Below are 22,360 nucleotides of genomic sequence, written 5' to 3' on the forward strand. Positions count from 1 at the left end.
CAGCGTTTACATAAATAATCTCCTAACTTGTGGCACAAAATTTTAAACTGGGTAAAGAGTTACAATATGTTGAATATGGTATTGTTTGGGAGAGAGTCGTGGTTTGTCATTGACCCGAGAGTAGCGCGGGCGCCGGGCGGGGCGATTAGTCGTGGCTGCAGTTGACACGGTTCACAGTAATCGCTCATCCGGCGTGGCCTTGTCTTCTAGCGTCCCGCTACCACTGGTCAACTACAAAGACTGTGATCAACTATGTTGACTACAAAGAACAAATCTTATAATCAAGTCAATAATGGTTTACATAAAATTATAATAGGTTTTATTTTCAATGTTTATCGGTCGTTATTACTGCTATAAAAGATGAAAGCAAATAAATTAGTATTTTTTATTTTTATTAATAATGAAGGTAATAGCACTAATTGAACCTTTGAGAACCGGTGAGGTGGCCTCTTTTGAATCAAGTTTGAGTTATGCAACGTAGCTTTACGTGCCAAAACAGCAATGCGCAAAAGCCAATTTAATTTTGCGTTCCTATGCTATTCAGGATGGCGTTGGTATTTCAAACTCTCATGACAGTTCCAATTCTCTATATAACAATCTAGAAGATAGCTTTTAAACCAAGCTACATTATGTAGATCATATTCGCGTGTTAATAGGAATATTATAAAACTTGCATGACACCTGAATCTGTCTAGGGACCTCTGATAAATTAGCGCGCGCGGTGGTCATGCGGGCTCTTTTGTTCAGTTGTGTGCGGATCCTTGACCGGGCACAGTTCATGTCACGTCGCAGACGAGGCTTTCGATTTCGTAACCGCGCCCGCAGTGTGCACCAGCCGAACGATCGATTATGGTCATTGTGCCACAGGCGTTCCACTCTCGCCGCGTTTTTGCCTGCCTCGCTTACCTTGATGACCTTTGCACAAAATTTGTGCCGATTTTATTATGACACGAATAATGTCAATTCTGGAACGCTTGATTGTATTTTTTTTGGCGGCTATGTTCAACAGTGGATGTCCCACGGCTGATATAATGGTGATGACAGTATAGAAAGTAAAACAAAATTAATTTTCCGGAAAACCTCTTCATGTTGAGCGAAAACAGAAAAGATGATTCAATACACACGTGTTGATGTTTCTAAATATAAAGAACCGTTGTTTGAATACCGTTATTGTTTGAACATTGACCGCATTACAATTAATGTTTTCCTTAATCAAGGTTTCTGTTTCATATTTGCTAATATCCTTTTTCATGAATGTGTAGTAGGTAAGTAGAATGTCAAGTAGTTCCGACACTTATTTTCATATAACATTTGTCGTGATCTGTTTGTGCCGTGTGGTTCCCGGCACCAATACAAAAAAGAATTGGACCACTCCATCTCTTTCCCATGGATGTCGTAAAATGCGACTAAGGGATAGGCTTACAAACTTGGGATTCTTTTTAGGCGATGGGCTAGCAACCTGTTTGAATCTCAATTCATCATTAAGCCAAATAGCTGAACGTGGCCATTCAGTCTTTTTAAGACTGGTGGCTCTGTCTACCCCGCAAGGGATATAGACGTGACTATATGTATGTATGTAACATTGGTCTCAAATGCATGTGCATAGTCTTTCTTCTTTCTTATTAACTTTTGTCCTGGTGCTGTTATCTTTTGATCTTTATGAATTTCAAAAAATTTAAATTTTGAACAAACTTTTTCTTCGACACATTTTTATTAATATTTACTTCTTTCGTTATCACGGAATTCTTCTTGCATATTGTATTTATTTTTTATGTTGCAACCATAAAAACCCCGAGTCTTGCATACATTCGTTGGCGCTTTCACCTTCATCGCGGCTACCTTATGTCGCCTTAATTAAAGGCTTTTTACCGACGGCCGTCTTGGTTAAGAGGAAACGAAAGCTTAAAAGAATTTACCATTCCGTGTATTTTTTGCGAGCGAGACGCTAATGAGTGAAACGAGCTCAACCGTCAAAAATAATTTGTTGATGTTGTGATGTCGCACCATACCGGTCACACTAGTATTAGAAGATTTCTATAATAGCCGGTTTCCGAAACAGCCGACGTAACAGCGGGTCAACATTATGTTGGTGTCGCCGATGAAAGTGAACGTTCCGCTGTTTGTTATTCGACGCGTATCGCGAGACGTGTCTTGTATTTTGTTCTGTCGTTTGAATCACTAGCAGCTTTATAAAACATCGCCTGACGCACACTCATCGCGGCTATTATAAAACTAGCTTCTCATTTTTATTCTCTGTCAAATAAAGCAGCTAAATAATATAACAAAACTGCTGTTATCTAATCTATTCAGATAGCAATTTTCTGATTCACAAAAAAAGGCCAAAAAGATAAAATGTTGCCTCGTTAGATCCGTCATCCGAATTTGCATCGATTTCCATTTTAAGCTGAACTTGTTGAAGATTCCTTTAGCAACTAAGAATACTTTATTTAGTTAATGTATTGCTGGGTTGGTCATTTGTTTTCAGTTTTGCGATTTTCTACTATAAATATTTCACCAGTAAATGAATATATAATTGTACTAAAATTGGACGATGGACTGGTATCAAATGGTCTTAACCCAAAAGTGAGAACCAGAAAAAGAATCATCAAATGAATACAGATGAATCCTGGGCTATTGTATTTTTATATTCTCTAGGTAGGTGTCTGAAGGTTTTCAACTTAGAATGTATTCAAGTTCAACCTCTTAGCGCTAAACAATGTGACATTAGGTTTCTCGTCATTATAAACACCCGCACATATGTTCAATAATAAGATTTGGAGTACGTCGGAGAAGCCATTATAACGCTTAGACTATTTGGATAACTTTATTAGCTGCTTTAAAATTTTTCTTTGAATTTAATCTGCAAATGATTTAAGTCAGTCCTATATTAACGAAAAGAAATGAAATGGTTATTTCTTATTCTTCTCTGTCAGAAAACATGGCAAAATTTCGTTTTATTAATTGTAATAACTTGTAAGTAACGGGTTACTTACAGGAGTTAACTGTCGATTGCTATTTTGTTTAACAAACATAAATTCACATATAAACATCAGTTCACCTCTTAACTCGTAGGTATTAATTTTGTCTGCTCATTATGTCCCTATATATGTTTATGCTGGAAAATATGTAATTTTTATAACTAGAGACAAGTATACATCATTCTCCGTCATATAAAGCCGTTTAAAGAAGTTAATAAGCAATACTTTAATAATTTAACTACTCACCGCTAGATGGCGGTAGTAGTATCTGATAAACAACATTTTTCGGCTTACTCATATCTTATACAAATATCGAAAATATGAGGCAAAGTAATTAATGAATGCTCTATTGTATTTTAGGAACAAAAAAGCTGTAGTAGGACTAAAATAGTCAGTATTTATTTTTGTTTACAGTGAGTGACTGAGTAAGCCAATTATGGAGAATAATTCTATTAGACATAACTGCGTCCGATGCAAATGCATTCTCGTTGAAGTAAGCACCCACCAACGTGCCAGTCATTCACAGCAAGCTTATAAAACGTTGCAAGAATTTGTTTTATTTCATGTAAAATGATACCACTCATAAAAGAAGAATTCTACAACAAAAGCGCAAGTTTAACAAGAATAGACCACACCTTAGAGAAGAGAATACAAGATTTTCGTGATTGTTGGTAAGTTACTGCCGATCCGTGAGTAACATGCCATAATACGCAACTCTTGTTTCTATAGATTCCATTTGTACAAGTAAAGACAATGTTGTGTGCAATAAAAATGTATAAGTACAAGCCTAACCCTGTACATGGTCTTGTACTTTAATTTTAACATAAATTCGGTAGAAAAACAAATAACTAACAGACTGTACTGGTCCATCAGAATAAATTATATTGTTCAGGTGACGTAGCTAGACTTGATTGTTCGGTTGCTAGGTTGCGCGTGCGATTGTTTGGAAGTGATTAGAGCACTGATTCTACACAACTCTTCTACTACTAATAGCTGCTAGTGGCTTGTCAGTGCTGCCAGTACGTTTGTGACTGCAGGTCGCGTCGGGTCTATTTTTGTTGGTTTTCCTATCTCAAATATGTCATTATATTCCTCACTGTTTGACAGTTTTAAGGTTTTAGCATGATAAGACATTTGTTTTGTAACCTTGACAGCATAATAGTTTCAGCCGCAGTTTTAGTTGCGAAATACAAAGCAATGGGTTGATACTTCGATATAATAAGCATTACATTATTCTCATTTATCCACCGTATCTTATTTTTTATTTCGTAATGTATTGAAATGTTTTTGTACAATGTTGTTATGAATAGAAGAAAAAAAAGGTTGGAATAAGGCATTTATTCGAAAAAGGTTATAGAAAATATAGTCACGGGGCGTCAGCGCTGGGCTGCCTTGCGGGCTCTCATAGCTGCTTGCTGCTTACCACCTCCGGACCACTTGACGCAACCAGTATTGCCACTGTCTGGTTGTGGAGACCGATCACCAACGTTAGTAAGACTTGCAAATATTGTCATACATCGCGAAGTGTCTCACCTTTACATTTCTTGCGAAATATCGTACGTTTGCCGGTTCACTAACCCTACAGCCTACTGATCGGTGATTTCACAGTTCGGAGCACTCGTGGAGGCGAAGAAATGAACGTTCCAAACGATCACATCACCGGCGTTCGCCTACATCTCATAGGCGGAGAAGACACCACCGGGATGAGTCATCAGCGCGATCACCACCTGAACAGGTTAGTTTATCGTTTTGGAATTAACTTTTAAATTAGTAGATGTATGAATGGTTTTATGAGTCTTAACCCAACACTTGCTTCACAACAATTAAGTGTCCACCCCATAACCTGTCATATACATACCACTAAGGTATGTACCGTAGGCAAACTGCGGAACAACAATAAAGCGACAAACGGCAGCGTGCCCGTTTGGGATAGTATAAGGGACGGGTTTGGCTTATGAATGCGCGTGCGCCTTCGCCCGTGAAGATGTGCGCGAGAGACGGCGACCTCCTCGCGCTTGCGCCCGTTCTATTTGCGTTCGCCTTCGTCACTCGGTCCGCCTTCAGTCAGTCGCAAAGCTGAGCCGGCCGCCCGGCGCGTTTTTGCTGCCCAAACGAAAAAAAGAATCGGCCGCGTCGGGCCGCGGTGGGCAGCTCACCAGCCATGGCTGCCCAGCCGCCGCGTCCTCCGTCGAACAACGTATTGTTCTGTGGCCCTCCGCCCACCCTTCCCCACGTGCTGCTGTTACCGAATGACATTGCTAGTGACATTTGTACCCTTGATCCCGCAGCAAATCTCGCTTCCATCCAAACAAATGATGCAGATACCTTAAACGAAATAAACAACGTGGGTGTGCCTGTATATGAACCACAGCTTGGAAACTTAGTGGAAAATAATGTGTTTGGTGATGATTATGCTGCAGATTCACAATTCGGAAGAAATATCAGAAGAACTCGTAGTTTTGATATGTCAGATATTTATTCCCGTAACGAAAATGATATCGACCCATATGCTTTAAAACATAGACGATCCGAGCCTGATTTATCGAAATATAGTTTGTTTCTGGAAGCAGAAATAGCCATGGAGCCCTTGCAACCTCCATCACTTGTTTTGAATAATCCTTTTTATGATGGTTCATATGCTTTTGATCCGACGCAATTGAGCGACAATGCAGTCATGTTACCTGAAAATTATATGGCATTTGAAGATTCATTTGTACCTGCGTGGGGATATAAACCTGAATTCATTGTCGAAGGTGAAACTAATATGTATTACAATGGCTTACCCGTAATTGCTTCAAATGACCCATGGTCCACATACGTTACGGAGCCAACCGATTTTGAATACTTTTCACCACATTTTGAAACTTCAGTTCGAAGTCAAGATGGCATTCATTACTTGCCTTTGAACGATTTAGATTATGCCATACCTCAATACATGAGTCTGCCAGTGGAAGAGCAAGCAAAAGTCGAAATGTTTCCTGATAATAAAAATGGTAACTTAGATAGGACCACGCCTGAATCTTTGCCTAAAGAAAATAATATAATCTCAAACACCGTAACAAATTGTGTACCATCTGAAGTATCACTACCATTATTGACTGAAGAAGCTACGGTTAATGAAGTGAGTGATGATGAGAAAATTTGTGCCACAGACTCTCCTAAACATAGAGAATCATCAATCCAAAGTAATGAATCGGTTAAAACGGACATTTCTAATGACGTAACTTTAAGTTTGGCGTTTATGCCAAGTAGTAAAAGTTCTCCTAAGAGATCTTGCATAGGTGTGGATGATACTAGCGATGATACTTCCCCTTGTTCTACTGATTATCATGAAGCTTCTGCATTAGATATCATACAAAGTCTTGATGATTTGTCCTGCTGTGACAGTACAGATTTTTCACAGAGTAGAGACGATACTTCACCAATTGTGCCTGATCTTCCAAAAAGTGATATATGTGATAATGAGGAAGATAAACAACCAGAAATCGAGCCATTTGCTTCAAACGAAACGAAAGTGCCTCTTAGTAAGTTACCATTAATTCCACTTAACGATCTAACTAAGCCACCTCCCGAAGTCAGTTTAAATGATATAAATTCGACTCAGAGCAATAATAAAACCCCAAAAGAAACTTCATCACATAATATAAATACATATCGAAGTAGAACACCTGAAACTGTTGAAGTGACTGCAACAATAGTTGATGAGAAATCACCAGAAGTCATTATTCCAGCTAACAACCCTGGTGCAATTGACGAGAGACTATTACAGCATAGCGTACAGCCTCCCGCGGTGCCGCCTTCATGGTTACCGTCACAACCTTCAACTGTTCATCAAAAAGCTTCTGCGTCCAAAGTACTTCTGCTAAGCGTTGATGAATCCTCAACGGTTAATAAAAATAATGCTCCGTTGCCGCCGCCGAGAAGCAACAATGCTGCCGTTGAGCCAAAGCCTTCTTGTTCTTTTGTGCCACCGCGATTATTTCCACCTGCTGCCCATCTAAAGCCAAAAGAAGTTGAGGTTAGCTAACCTTTTTTAACATAAACTTATCTTTTTTATTTAATAAAATAACTAATAACGTAGCATCATGTAACGTAGTTACGAAGCTGTAGCTGCTACTGCCAGCATACATATTACGCGTACCTATCTATTTTAGTTCGTATAATTGGGTCAAGGATTGAATTCATTGCTATCTTCCTGGCTTTCTATATATGGGATTTCTCTCAAATTATCGTAGTTTAAAAATAGATTATGACAATGTTATAACTTCACATTCCTATGTGTATTCCTAAGTTTCACTCAGTCATCCTTGCTACTGAGTGAAACTTTAATAGCATAAAAAATATAAAATTCATTTTTTTATCTTCACAACTTTGCGTAGGTAGCCTCGCTGAGCCATTTCCTACATAAACCAATAATGAAACTTTTATAACTCTGTAAACAATATTGTGTTGTATGGCGAACTAAAATAGTATTAGCAGCTGGCAAAAGCTATGAAATTCCGATAGCAATGACTAGATGGCGCTTGGTAGTAGTATCGTTGAAAACTCGCGACGCATGTGCACTAAAATAGAGCTGCTATGATCACCTTCACCTAGGAGAAGTCAGCTAATACGTTACGGACTATCATAACCGCCATCATGCACCGTCCACGATAACAAACTGGATGATCAAAAATAATGTAATGATTGTAGGGATTAACAATCCAAATACTAAATTGAGACGTGATTTTATTATTTGATTAACTGCATTCATATATTTATCACATCCTGTCACAGAAAATATATCAATAGCGTGACCTCAAATACCCTTACATAGTGAGTTACAAAACATTTTAGGTTAAAGAAAATGAAACCGGACTGTGGTTAGATAAGAATATAAATAATGGGAATCACTGAAACGCCGCTAAAGCATTTGCCTAATCGACTGTTATGAAGAGGCGTGCGCATCAATTGTTTTGAATTGTACTACGAAATCTATAAATTGAAACCCGCTCTATCCGGCTTGAGGCAGACCACGTCGTGAATCACACAGAAACTCTTTGTTATTAACAAAGTTTTATAACATTAAACAATATTACGTTAATTTTTGAGATACTTCGAAACTAAGGTGGTCTAAGTTCGTTAAATTTTGTTTCGTACCGAAAAGGTAAAAACGAGACCCTGTTGCTAAGCCTCCGCTGTCTGTCACCAGGCTGTAATCTCATAAACAATGAAAGCTACAAAGCTATAATTTTAACAAATTCTTTCCATCTATTTCCGTTGCCGCTATAACAACAAATACAAAAAAAAAGGGGTTTCCATTAAAAAAACGTGTTTAATTCACACACAAATATTTTAGTATACATACAAAAAACGCGATGATGGTAAGGAACCCTTCGTATGCGAGTCCGACTAGCACTTGGTCGGTTTTTTAAATGTTTGGTTTGTTGTTTTACTGCTTAACGTGACTCGAGTCCAGTATAATTTCTTGCCTTTGACATAGTCATATCGTTGAAGTTGTGTCATTTATACCTTGATAGATATTTTAACCCAAATTTAAAACGTCAGTCAAGGGTCAAGTTCGCAACACCTATCACATAGTATTAATGGGGCGGCGCGATCGAGATATGGTCTGATAAATGTTGGCGCGGCCGCGATACTTGCCTATCTATTTGGTAATGCCTTGTTCCTTCCGGACGGCCTTGCCCATATCGCTCAGATTGCGCCGACCGCCGCGGTGGCTGCCCACTAGGTGCTGGTTCATTACACATATGTATCAGGCTGTTTTACCAGGTGTTGCCGATCGATATACTCATACGATGTAAATTCTTGCCTCTAATATTTGTTACAATATTGACTCATCTTTCTTTTACCGGGTTTTTCACGTTAAACGATAATAATTATAATAACGGTGACCCAAAAACAATTACTTCTCTAATGAAGTATTTAGAATTAATTATTGATCAGGAGTAAGAAGGATTTAATAAATGGTGAAATAGATACTTGAAAGGAAATTTACATGATTTGTAACTAACAAGCGTTCGATTGCACGCGGATAAATCCTGTTTTAACCGAAAGCTCTCATTACAAATTGTTTGCTCCATTTGTACTTGCCATCTTTAATTAAAGTGACACATTGTTTCTCGTCGCAGTCTTCCATCAGACGTTGTCCGACGCAAACAAGTTCAGTTGCTGGTATTTCATCATATCTATAAATCGTTGCCTTTTTTTAGTGTTTCAAGTATTATCAGCATTTGTTTTTTGTTGTTGCGAGTAAAAAGTGAAGAAGTGTCGTGGTTGAGTGGCGGTATCGCACGCCACTGCAATACAGTTACGAGTCAGCCGGCCATCGGCCCACTCGCCCCTACGTCCCTCGGTATATACGGGTCGTAGACGGGGTTTTTTCTAGATCTGTTTAAAACAATAATGGCCGAATTGTCATTGAAACACGACCGCATACGGGTGCCTCTACGGCTTACCTCCTTTTATGAGCTGTACAAGCGCTTTCTCAAGGAGCACGGGTGCAAGTGGCACGATGTTGCAAAACTCCTGTCTGTGGTTGGAGAGATTCTTTTTGATGTGGACGGTGCATGTGACAAACTTGCGGGCAAGGTCAGTTTTAATATCAAGTTACCTTTGTTACTGTCAGATGAATACAGCTACCATAAACTTATTTTATTACAATACAATACCTCATTTAATTGAAAATATATTTAAAAAATATATAACAAATCGAGCTACTATTTCACTATCATTGCAATAAAATAAACGAATTACTTCATCGTAATTGGTTTAAGTAAAACTTCTTTCTTTAGAAATATTATTGAAGGGCCCCCCTTCATCAAGTTTTTAACTGCACCCTTTTGAATGTTCTCACGGTAAGGGCCAGATATCAAACAGCTGGCTGTCAGTTTGGTGTTCATGTCGCATAGGAGTGTAGACGATTCGAGTGAAATGTTAAACAATTTGTGCTCCTGTTTTATTTGTAGTGAAAACATGGGATTGCTTTTCTACCTCTTGAAAGTGTTTTACATAGTCGTTATTTATAAAATGAAATCATACAACTTGTTGGACATTTTAAGACATATTGTCAAGTGTAATTATCCAATAATAAGTAATAAATGTTCAACGGCTGAGGTATGTGGTACATTTATTCATAACATAACACATCTGTGTAAATAACTTTTGTCTTTATGCAATCTGTGTCTTTGTATTGTTTGAAAATATACATACACGACGATATTTGTAATCAATCAAAGTAGGTAAATACTTTTAAATAGCATATAAGCACTACCTGCAACCGTGCTGAAAATTCAAGTGAAAGTTGAATAGAAATGTGACTTAGACGAGGTCGCTTTGATGTTATTTTGTAATTCAAGCATTCCTGCTTGAATTTTTGCAGCAATTCCATAAGAAAAGCAACATTTCTCGATTGTATTTTACTGTTTAAGTATGCATTACTATTTTATTCATAGGTACGTATTAATTTAGTTACTTTGATAACGTTTTACTTAAATTAGCTTTATAATTTTAAAAATCATTGGAGAATTCCATTGCATGAAATTTGGGGTCGTTAGAATTCTTTTCCCGATTCCAATAGTAGACGTATAAGTAATATACGCGCTAGGTAGTAAGTTTGATAAGCGTGAGACACGTTTAGCGTCCGTGACAACTGGCGTGTTTATCAAAGCGCCCACATCCGTTCTTGCTCCCACTTCGAAAATGATTTAATAGATAATGTACATCTCTAGTTCAAGTGTAATCTCTGCAGGAGATAACAAATTACATATTATGTTTTGTAATATTATGCTGGTCGGTGCATGCGCATGCGCAGGCGGTCTAGTACAGACTCACGCGGTCTACTGACCCGATTACTTACAGCTTATTGACAGAACTCTTTTGGCTCTCGTGCCCACCGGCCAGTTGGAGAAAGGTGTGCTCACTCATTGAGTGCAATCATTGTGAACAAAATAAGTATCAAATTATACTTAGCAATTAAAAAGTATACGACAATCGAAAAATACAACTGTTCGCAAAACAAAGAAAGAAATTTATGTTTTAAGTACAAAGAGTCTAATTTTGTTTTAGACTATTTCTACGTAAATAATTTGACTAACGCATTTCAAATGTTTGCCAAAAACTATAATATGACAAGTGTGAAGACGTAGGCGTAGTGAATTGCGTCTATTTAAGACCCATTTTTCTCATTATATCCTACTTACACGATGTTTTAAATACATATGTGTCTTACCTATTTAATCTTACCTGAAGAAATTTATATGCAGTTACGAAAATCCGCAAAAGCAGTCTTATAATAATTAAGCAATGCAAAGAAAAACGCGCGTGGCGGGCACCTCCGGAGTGCGCGGGAGGGCGCTCCCACGGGTTGGCGATATTTTTAGTCCGCGACCATTACTTGGCACCGGCGGCCGCACTCGGCTGCGCTAGTGATCTTTCTGAAATTCGTTCGCGGTTAGGTACGTTCTCAATCTCGAGATAGACCCAGTCTTATGTCCGGTGCCGGAGCATTCACCGCTATGTAGGAAAAAAATCGCGATCGATAAGCAACAGTCAGTATTTGTATCGATCTTCACAAATGTGAAATTATGACGGTTCATATATACTTTGTGATGTATCCTGGTTGAGTGCAAAGTTTCCATAAGTGACTTAAGTGGAGTGTTATATAGAATTAAAATGGCCACCCTAAGTGCCACCGGCAATGGAACAACCAGCCCTCGGCGTCATCGATACAGTCGTGCCTCGACCACAAGCGTGACTCAGCTGCTGTCGGATGGCTATTCCAGCATCATGAACAGACTGACGAGGCGGGGTCCCTCTGAGAAGTCTGATGCTATCGCTGACTCAAAGCTGACCGCAGCACGTACTCGATATGATGATAAACTTCTGACAAATAAAAACCCCACTTTAGCTAATATGCGACGATTCGAAAATAATAGACACATTTCACCATACACATCATTATTGCCAGGAATGACCACTTCTACAGTCAGAAAATTAAATGACGACCGAGGATACTCAGGTTACCTGGGCGCACCTAAACCGCGTATTGAAATGTCACCATTACATTCTACTACCTCTAGCATAAACGCTCTTAGCCGCAGTGACTCATTCCGCAGAGCCCAAACGAAAGGTAATAAATCATCTCCTTTCACAAAACGTTATCCGCTCAAGGAAGCCAACCACAATATTGATAGCACGCTATCATTAGGCAGTACACGTAGTCGTTTAGAAGATAAATATTCTTCTGTCTTAGATAGAATAGCCAGTCAGAAAAAAGAAAAGGCAAGAAAAGACAAGGAAGACCGTGATAAGACATTAGAACCTGAACCGTCGATGCCTCGAGGTTTGATGCGAAGCCTGACGACTGCTGTTTTTGGTGAAAACTCTTTTAGACGTAATCAATTTTCTCGGGAAAAGACCAGAGATAAAACTCCATTCAAAAACACAGGAGACCGCAGATTGTCCTCTCAGAAACAAAAAGATAAGGATGAATATAAAAACGGCTTTGACATACCCCTTCGAGATAGACAAAACTATGGAAAAGACAGGGACAGTATATACCGAAGACATCAGAGGAGATCACTAAGAGCCGAAAAGAGTGAAACCAAAGACAGGAAAGGCAAGTTGTGCTTGAGACCTATAGACATTAGTTTGCATTCCGGAGTCAGGGATTTAATATCGCCTTTGCAACAAAACATTATTGATTCAACTTTGAAGTCAAAGACAACTAAAACACCGGCCTCCAGCCCGTCTCGAGAAATCGGTAGACAAAAGCAGATATATTTCCCGTCTAGTGACGAGGAAGATGACGATAAAACTCCTGTAGGCGATCAGGTGATGACGGACCGCGAGACCAGACGCAAAGAGATTCAGAGTCTAATAATGAAATACGCGCACCTGGACGAGGTGTACGGCCGGATCGGAGAAAAGGAGGCCAATGCAGTATCGAGCGACGCGGTGACTAAGAAGACCGAGCCGCTGGGCGTGGGGGACGTGGTGGCGCTGCCGCCCGAGCTGCGCAGCCGCCAGCGTCCGCAGCGACCGCGCCACTTGCTGCGGCGCGCGGTCACGCCGCCTGTAAGCACCCGCTAACCTGTCGTGTGCCGCCCGCTAACACACCCGGCTGGTCCGTTGTTTTTCAATATACACTATTTAGATTTGTACCACCTACTTATCACTAAATGCGGATGTCTGTGGTTCTAAAAATTCTTATGCTTTCCAAAGAAGTGTTTTTAGTCACGATAGTAAATATTTTGAATATTGTTCAACCATAACAAATAACATTTCGCTCGAAGGGTCGCATGAATCATCAAAATAATGTCAATGAAAAATGACGGTATCGGAAAGTAGTTTAGGAAAAATAAAACGAGGGTGCAGTAAAATGTCAAAGATTCGCAAATTGCAGTAATAACTAGCTAACAGTTTTGACGTAACAATTGATTTAAACGATAGAGAAATGATAGTGCATGTATTAACTTATTTTATTCGTGTTTTTAAGTTTAAGATGTCTCTGTTTCGTATTAAATTATTTTCTAATCCAAAACGTAAAGAAAGTGCTCCAACCTCTGATGTAGATCAAGTAAGATAGTATGTATTGTTGTAATGACAGTTCGGGTGGACACTTATTTTTTCCAAATTTCCTTAGTGAAAGATGATTTAGTATGTGTGAGAAGTTATGCATGTATGAAGTGCTTCGGAGCCCATCCTGAAGAGTCCCGATCCCACACCCGACCCGGTCCCAGCGCGCGGCGACGGGCACCCGCCCGGAGCCGCGCCGCAAGCCCACCCGTCTGCCCTTTAACAGCATGTTCGACACACCATACCAATTGTCGCTTGTCTGACGGGCAACCGTTCCATTGTTTTGATTGTTGGGTACAACACTACTCGGGTCGTGGCGATCGCGTGGCGCTCTTCGTGGCATTGGTGCGTGTGACGCGTGTCTCCGTGTGCGGCTGCGGCGCGGCGCGGGCGGTGCGGCGCGTGCGGTGACTGCGGCGCCGGCGCATGCAGAGCTCCCGAGCACGCTCCTCCGTCAAGGACGACAAGGACGGACACCTGGTGTACTGGCCCGGCTATGTCATGGGAGCGAGATGTTCGTGTCTACACCTAACTTACGAACCGTATTACACACATTCCTCACAGATTATCAACACATGCCATTCGATTTTTAACATAAAATATTTTGTGAACAGCAACACTTGTCATAACGCAAATTGCATTCTGCAACAGGCAGATAAATTTCAAGATATCAAAGAAATTTTCTTTAATAACAAATCTAGTATTGCATTTCAATCAATTCAGTGATGTGATTAAGAAGATTAAGTTTATGACAATTTCTTTATTTCATTTAAAATTCATTATTAATTTCATATTATTTCTACATGGATTTATTTGTGAAATCATCAAGTCATGTTGGAGCTCCAGTGATTGGTTTTTTTTGATGTGTTTATTAATCTTGTGAAAAAAGGGTTTTTGTAATATCCATCAGTTATAAAAATCAACGCTCGCTACTTCGAACTCAAAAAACCAATGCCAAATTCCATCATGACTTTGTTTCTTATGCAGGTCACTGATTATTGTACCTTGGTTTTATTGCAGACAAAATCATCGACACGCTCGGTGAAGGCACCTTCGGCAAAGTGGTCGAGGTGAAGGATTTAGAAATGTAAGTATTTGTGCATTCATATATATCATTATTTTTACTGTAAAAACAACTACATATTCCTGTACTACTTAATGCCACTGCGGATTGTAAATAATATTTATAAACTACATACTGTAAATGCAGAATTGTTTTACTTGCTTATGCATTTCATTCGTCATCATCCTCCTGGTCGACTTCGCCAAGGAGCCAAGGGTCCCCATTTATGACCACGGCTCTGGAGTTTAAATCTAGTAATTAAACGAAAGGATTCTCCGTAGGGAACCTTACCCAACTTCGATCATGGTTACATCCAGTTTATTGCAGGTTCAAGGCGACCCTTACCTCACTTCATAACATTGATATATAATATGTACAGTTACATATCAATAAATAGATGATGAGATAGATGTTTTCAGTAATTCTAATGTGCCGCTTTCCAAGAATATTTTAAATCTGAAGCCGAAAGAAATAAATGTATATTTACGTAATGACAAGTTAAACTGTAAACATCACAAGCATACTGATTTAACAAGTAGTTTGTAACTAATGTCATGTACAGATAAGCTATCTCTCTAGATATATAGAAATAGTTCGATGTCTAGTTAAATAATTACACGATAAATTGGTCAATATTTTAATTCTTATTTGAACCTTAATCAAGGAACATTATTAAGGTTCAAAAAAGTATATGTACAAATTAATCACGGAATAGTAAAAAAAATATTTTTTATGTTTTTGTATGTAGAAGAGAAAGCATCACCAACAAAAACCGTGTGGTAGTGTCGTTCACCAGTCACCGCGGCTGATGACACAGCGTTTGGCATTGCGTGCTTAACTTTGGACAGTCAATGCTATTTCTGTTTGTTTATGCCAGACTTTCGACACTTTTTGCCAGACACATACTGGACACAATTCATGCGAATGAATGAATAATAATCCTTTACAATCATCATTTTCAGGGAGCACAGAATGGCTCTGAAAATAATCAAGAATGTTGAGAAGTACAGAGAGGCTGCAAAACTAGAGATAAACGTTTTAGAAAAGTTAGGCGAAGTGGACCCTGATTGTAAAAAGTGAGTATTGTATCGTATTAAATTGTTTTAGAATTGAAATTGTGAAAGTATGATGTGATAGAGTGGCTAATTCAGCTGTGATTCGAATGTAGCAATATGTGACCTTGCCGAAGCGACTCGGCTCGCTGGCAGCGCGCCAGTCGCAGGCACGATGTCAACTGAAAACACAAAAATACCGTCCGCCATACGCCCCTAAATTTCTTCATAGCAATTTTCTTCTTCATAGAGTTTATTCGCGAACGCCCTTGATTTTGGGCCGTCTATAATTATTATTCAATGCATAAATAAAAGCGGAGCACGCGAAGGCAACATTTTGATGAGCTACCTCTATACTATCTATACGAGTTAGTACTAAAACACATTTTTTTAGTTTAACATTTTCTTTTTCAGTTTATGTGTTAAGATGTTGGACTGGTTCGAGTACCACGGACACATGTGCATCGCATTCGAGATGCTCGGCCAAAGTGTATTTGACTTCCTGGTGAGTTGTCTGTTTTTGCACGAATTCCTTTCGTCTATTAATATACGCGATATTTTATTTATATTGGACGTGTTATCGTCCTCTATTGATCGTTTAGTAGAAAATAAACTGTCTCACGATATTTCTGTCGTGAAATTTAAATATTCACGATCGTATAAATACTTCTGTATTAAGTCTCACATTATAGTATTTTATAATATATATACATAAAATGCCGTCACTTTGCCGGAGGAGTAGGCAAATACTACATCTTTACACTTCACTCAATCCCTGCAGACTTCTTTCGCTTCATCAACATTCAAAATTCTTTCATGCAAGCTCGGTAATTTCAGGTTTTATAACATTGCGATACTTAATTTTATCTGTTTAATGTTTTAATGTAAATTATATTCAGTCACTAAAACTCATATTTTTAAAAGCTTGACCTGTTTAACAAAAATGTAAATAGGTCATGTATTTAGAATCGACTCGACATTTCTCGGTAGACACAACGAATATAATAACTTTATCTTGTTGAAACTACTTCAAGTCATAAAATAATATTTCTTCTGGAAAAAGCGCGCGATGTAAAAGCTACTAAAGTCTTTAAGGTCCACCTGATAAAAATGCCAGAAGTAATTATTTATCCACTTGCATACCCCTACTTCTTTCACATTATCTAAGTATATCCAACACTCTTCATGCGATGTCATCAGTTTATTATACCCATAACATAAGGCACATCTGAAATAACCACTGACACTTGCCATATAAATTACAGAAAGACAACAACTACCAACCGTACCCGCTAGAACAAGTGCGTCACATCGCGTACCAGCTGATCTACAGCGTGTTGTTCCTGCACGACAACAAGCTGACGCACACCGACCTCAAGCCGGAGAACATCCTGTTTGTGGACAGCGACTATGAGGTCGTCAGCGTCTACAGTAGCTCTAAGAAGGTGATTTGCTAAGTTTGTTGTCTCGAGAGCGTCTGCGGCTACGACCGCGTATTTTTTTTTAATGTTGTTACCGCTCGCGTGAAAAGAGAATACCCGTTAACTTCCGTTTTATTTACTCATCTACATGCCAACTTTCAAGTTTGTAGATATTAGAAGTGGGCTATGCACAGCAATAAGCTTGTTGTGTTTTGCTACTGTAATGTTTTTGGCATCTTAATTCGTTATCTTCAATGTCGATATAGGTTATCTACAAGTAAAGCCAATCTAAAAATATTTAGCTGAAAATAGACAACAATCACACTTCCTTCTTGTAAAAAGAAGATACATTTTTCAGATTTTTTTGGCACAGGTATTTTGTTATGGGACCGGATATTACGTACAAGATTATTCATACATATTCAAGATGTAAATGCGACCGTCCTTATCTTATTACGTCATAAGTAGTAAACGTTACATAATTTACCGTTATGGACGTAAATGGTTTACCGCTAGCTGTTTAAACACATAAATAGGGAAAATTTCCTACAATTTGCATCATACTGTTACACATGCAATGTCCTAGTCGTTTTCGAGTCTAGTTATATTTCGTTACATTCGTTTTACGCAATATATCTTTATTGTGCTAGGAAATAACACATTTATTACTTCCGTAAAGGAAATTTGTTATGTTAGCGTTAGAGATAACGATGGTTATAATAGTAAGAACTTGCAATGCATTTGGGAGAGATAAGTCTTGCCCAGGGCTCTCCGGTTGCGGGAACGTCACATGAAACCATGAAATCAAATAATAAATCTTGTATGTTTGTTTTAATACGTATTTGTTATTACATTATTTATCTGCTCAACCCAAAGGTTGTCTGCCAGATAATGCTATTAGCATTATATGTACCCATTGTATCAACATTGTTTGTACAGTTTAAATAAATAAACATATAGCATCGCGGAGTTAGTATCCCATAACACTGTCTGCCTGACCGTTTATGTATAAGTTTGATAATTGATATGTGATTGTTGTCCTCCAGACACACGACCTGCTCCGCGTGAAGCGCAGCGACGTGCGGCTGATCGACTTCGGCAGCGCCACGTTCGACCACGAGCACCACAGCACTATCGTCTCCACCAGGCACTACAGAGCGCCCGAAGTCATATTAGGTTCCTACTGATTTTATTTATTTTATTGTAATTATTGTAATTATTGGTCAAATTTTCCGCCTGCATAACTAATTGTAATATTTTTTTCTTATATTGTTTTTAAAGCTCTGAAGTAATCTCATTCAGACAGCATATATAAGATAGTGCTTGAAATGATTTGGTGGAGTTATAACAAGATTCGTATTGTTTGTGTAACTTCCACCAATTTCCAATTTGTGTTACAAATATGAAAAAATATGATAGAATTACATGTCACAGCAGAGTATGTTATATATTTTTTTAACAATATTTAAAGATGCTCAATTAATCAACTCCTGAGCTAGTAACTGTGCGATTAAACTATTGATTGTTTAATCGTATATATTATCCAATTGAACGGGCGGTGTTTAATAACACGAAATAAGAGCGCATTGTACACGTCCCGATGATTTACGCATCATACATCGATCTGGTATGTCAGCTGAATACGTTGCCAAACAGTAATTATAGCATCAAAACGACGTCATTTCATTGTAGAAGATCAGAAGTTTATCTCGGTCTTCAAAACTATAAAAAGTAAATTATTTTTGTGAATATTGCAATCTATTTATGTCTTCCAGAAAAGTAAACGTTATAAAGCTTTGGACGCACTGGCGACAATGCTCCAAAATTACTCAGATAAAATTTTCGCGAGTTTTACAGTACAACTGGAAGTAGTAATGCCTGTGTGTTCATATTTAATCGATATTCAAGGTCCTTATATTTATATGCTGAATAGATCTTATCGGACTTTATACTTCGACCTCTGATCATTATACAACATTTTGTAGATAAATAAGTATAAAAAATAGGTGAATGACTTTCCTGTCAACTTTCGGCGAAATTTAATAGTACAAACTGTTTTTTACAAATCAAACAATTTCAGTCAATAATTATCTAAAGAATCAGAAGTATGACATCACATAGCTGACCATAAAAATTTAGACAAACCTTTAGTCTCATTTATTGTAAAGCGGACCCCATGATTTAAAGCCAACAAGAAACGAAAAACAAAGTTTTGATTAGAGAGTTATCAAGACCGACCAAGACCGTTACGCCAAAGGCACGGGGAATAGCCATTTTAATAATTAGTCTATGTACATTTCCAGAGCTGGGTTGGTCGCAGCCGTGCGACGTGTGGTCCATCGGCTGCATCATGTTCGAGCTGCACCTCGGCATCACGCTGTTCCAGACGCACGACAACCGCGAGCACCTGGCCATGATGGAGAGGATACTGGGACCTATACCGTACAGGTCAGATTACTCGCCTCATACCATGCTTTCTTGGAGCTCGGACTCGTCTTCTTTGACGAGTGGCAAAAAAATTCATCACAAAAAAAATTTTGACAAATGTAATCTGAATTTTTGGATCTTCGTTGTCAAGCCCCAGATAATAATTGGATCCATTCCAATAAAATTTGACTGCAATGCCGGTTGAAATATATTATATTGATAAATTAATTTATTGATGATCTGTTCTTTATATTTTCAGAATGGCACGCAAGACACGAACAAAATATTTTTACCACGGAAAATTAGACTGGGACGAGAAATCATCTGCAGGCAGATATGTTAGAGAAAATTGCAAACCTCTGTTGGTGAGTTTATAATTTCTATTATTTTGAATTCAACTCACTTCTCCAAAAAAATTAAATTTGGCATTGTTTGGATTCGGTCAGGTCATAAAATACTGTTATAGTTTTTCTTACGTGCGGAAAATATGTAGATTAACTGTAATTTAAATTTGGCTTATAAACGTTGGCTTCTTCTATGTGGTATCAATTAGACACTTAGCCAACGTGGTTTTCGAGTTATGGTGGTTCTTTCTGCTCGCAAGTATTTAATGTAAACGTGATATGTATGATGTATACAGGGATCGCGGCAAGTGTATATAGTTCACGTACTGCTCCGGGAAAGAGTACATGCGTAAATGCGCTTGTGCACATGGCGACGTAATATGTAGGTGTGTGACTGGATGTGTGTGTGGTTGCAGAGGTACATGCAGAGCAACAGCGAGGAGCACCGGCAGCTGTTCGAGCTGGTCGCGCGCATGCTGGAGTACGAGCCGGCGCAGCGCATCACGCTGCGGGAGGCGCTCGCGCACCCCTTCTTCAGCAAGCTGCCGCCGCACCAGAGGCTCGGTACTTACGCTCGCTTGGCTACCATTGTATAGGGGACAATCCGCTGAACACGAACACAAAGTGCTGTGGAGGTTGCAACCTAACACGCAAAGTTGAGAGAGAGAAATTATTGTAGTCCGCGCTAGGTAGGTAAGAATTAATAAAGGCTGCCCAAGAGAAAATTGTTCAATATCTCTATGCAAGTTAGTCTTCTTCGTGTCAATGATCAAAGTTCAATTTTAGTGGTCCAGTGCATAGGTATAGGGTCCAAAGCTAGAAAGAATAAAGTAATGGAGCAATGAATTCCAATCAATTCAAGAAAGAACTGACATTATACCAGAGAATATTTCTCGTGCTTATCATTTGAACACATTTTACGAATACTTTTCAAATTGTTATTTTGCTTGATCATAATAAAAATTGAGAGCACTAAATTTTGTTACGGATATTGGCGAAAAAATGCTTAAATTTTCTCTGTATCAATGCCAACCATGTTTTGTTGTTATAGGACACCAGTTTACAAGGCCATCATTTCTTAGGTCAGGCCTTTCAGTCATTGGTAGTAGACGCTTTGAGCTTCTTTTTGTTACAAAACACATACTATGACATGCGAATAATTGTGGCGTCAGTGTGATATTGGTTTTGTCGCTTCTGTTTACTTATTGTATTATAACAATTTTGTACATTTTTTATTTTTGTTGATTTTTATTTGTCATTGTCCCAGCAACGAGATTAATGTAAATATAGGAATTTAGTAGTTGTATGAAATTTACTCTTTGATTGTTCATTTATTCCTGAAGTCAATCCTTCAGTGTCTATTAATTCCGCAGAATATTTTGAAATTTATAATTTATTATTGTTTCTTACTCATGGTTATTAATTATCAGACCAAAGATGGAATATATTGATTAGAAGTTTCTAGTTTCCAAATTGAGACCTATTATTTTCTTTTGTAAACTGTAGCTATTGGAATAGCTTTACCATTGCATGGAACCCAATATAACGATATTGTGTTGGAAAACACTTAATCATAAAATTTGTGATAGTCATACGCGGAATTCGTGGGCACCCAGAACACGTTTCCAAACAAGCGGACGCTACGTATAGAGAGGTTTATATTGACATGTAGATGTGTGACTGCAGGCAGTGACCGCGCGCGCTGCAGCGGGGAAGGTTCCACGTCGAGGGAGCGCTCGCACTCGCTGAGCCGGTGAGGCGGCCCCGGAGTCCCGGCCCAGCCCGGGGCAGCGTGTAAAACTTGTACAGTTAACGTAATGAAGTGATAAGTGATAATTATTTTGTCGAACGTTGTAATCTAGGAAATATTTTGTTGTGAATCGGTACTTCTCAATTTGTATTTATAAATAATTATTCGAAATAAAGACTGTCAGTCTAAAAACATTTCCGTTATTTTATTTTTAATGTAGAGATGAAGCAGCACTGCAACTAGGGACACAACCCGAAACCTTGACCTACGGTATTATGACAGACTAGCTGTGCCCGCGACGTCGTTCGCGTTGTTAGTAATACTGTCTAGCGCATACAGTCACTGACGGACATCAAAGCAGCGCGTTAATTTTATTACAATTTTAAAGAATATAGATAATGTATGGATGGGTTGTTTCCCTAGGATGAAGTCTTTAGCATTCGTCATGAATGTAGATATGTATCACAAAAACATTTTTTTTAAATTCAACTATACATAATTGACTGACTTCAATATCAGTTGACTGCGAAGAGTATGTATTATATCTTATAACTGTTAATTTCTATGCAATACAGATATAACAAACAAAAAAAATAAATACTTTCCACATAAAAGGAAAAATACACAATGTTTGATGATGAGTTTTGTGTGCCTTTGGGTACTGTGGGCTTAGATCTACCTACTTCTATCTATCGTCTAACTGCCACGGATTTTGAAAATCGTTTGAAGCGAAGAAAAAACGTTCGG

At 38.5% G+C, this 22,360-nt stretch overlaps 2 protein-coding genes across 11 annotated transcripts in view; both read left to right on the forward strand.

The window, feature by feature from the left end:
* Positions 1-21,807, forward strand: part of LOC106138588 (serine/threonine-protein kinase Doa) — a 51,436-nt gene extending 29,629 nt beyond the window's left edge. For 5 of the 10 annotated variants that reach the window (XM_060946017.1, XM_060946016.1, XM_060946019.1 and 2 more), the window contains 11 exons: positions 4,587-4,713; positions 13,989-14,070; positions 14,577-14,643; positions 15,582-15,695; positions 16,086-16,176; positions 16,937-17,116; positions 18,139-18,268; positions 19,396-19,540; positions 19,779-19,884; positions 20,280-20,427; positions 21,550-21,807. In XM_060946017.1, coding sequence (XP_060802000.1) covers positions 4,587-4,713; positions 13,989-14,070; positions 14,577-14,643; positions 15,582-15,695; positions 16,086-16,176; positions 16,937-17,116; positions 18,139-18,268; positions 19,396-19,540; positions 19,779-19,884; positions 20,280-20,427; positions 21,550-21,620 — 1,261 coding nt within the window. In that variant the 3' untranslated portion in view covers positions 21,621-21,807. The other 5 variants (XM_060946020.1, XM_060946012.1, XM_060946013.1 and 2 more) reach the window with 5 other exon arrangements.
* On the forward strand, positions 9,576-14,070 carry LOC132901766 (uncharacterized). Its single transcript, XM_060946024.1, has one exon. The coding sequence runs from the start codon at positions 11,652-11,654 to the stop codon at positions 13,068-13,070; it is 1,419 nt and encodes a 472-aa protein (XP_060802007.1). The 5' UTR covers positions 9,576-11,651; the 3' UTR covers positions 13,071-14,070.
* Positions 21,808-22,360: the final 553 nt, after the last annotated feature.

The sequence above is a fragment of the Amyelois transitella genome, chromosome 10 (genome assembly GCF_032362555.1).
Source record: "Amyelois transitella isolate CPQ chromosome 10, ilAmyTran1.1, whole genome shotgun sequence".
In the NCBI taxonomy this organism is placed as follows: Eukaryota; Metazoa; Arthropoda; class Insecta; order Lepidoptera; family Pyralidae; genus Amyelois; species Amyelois transitella.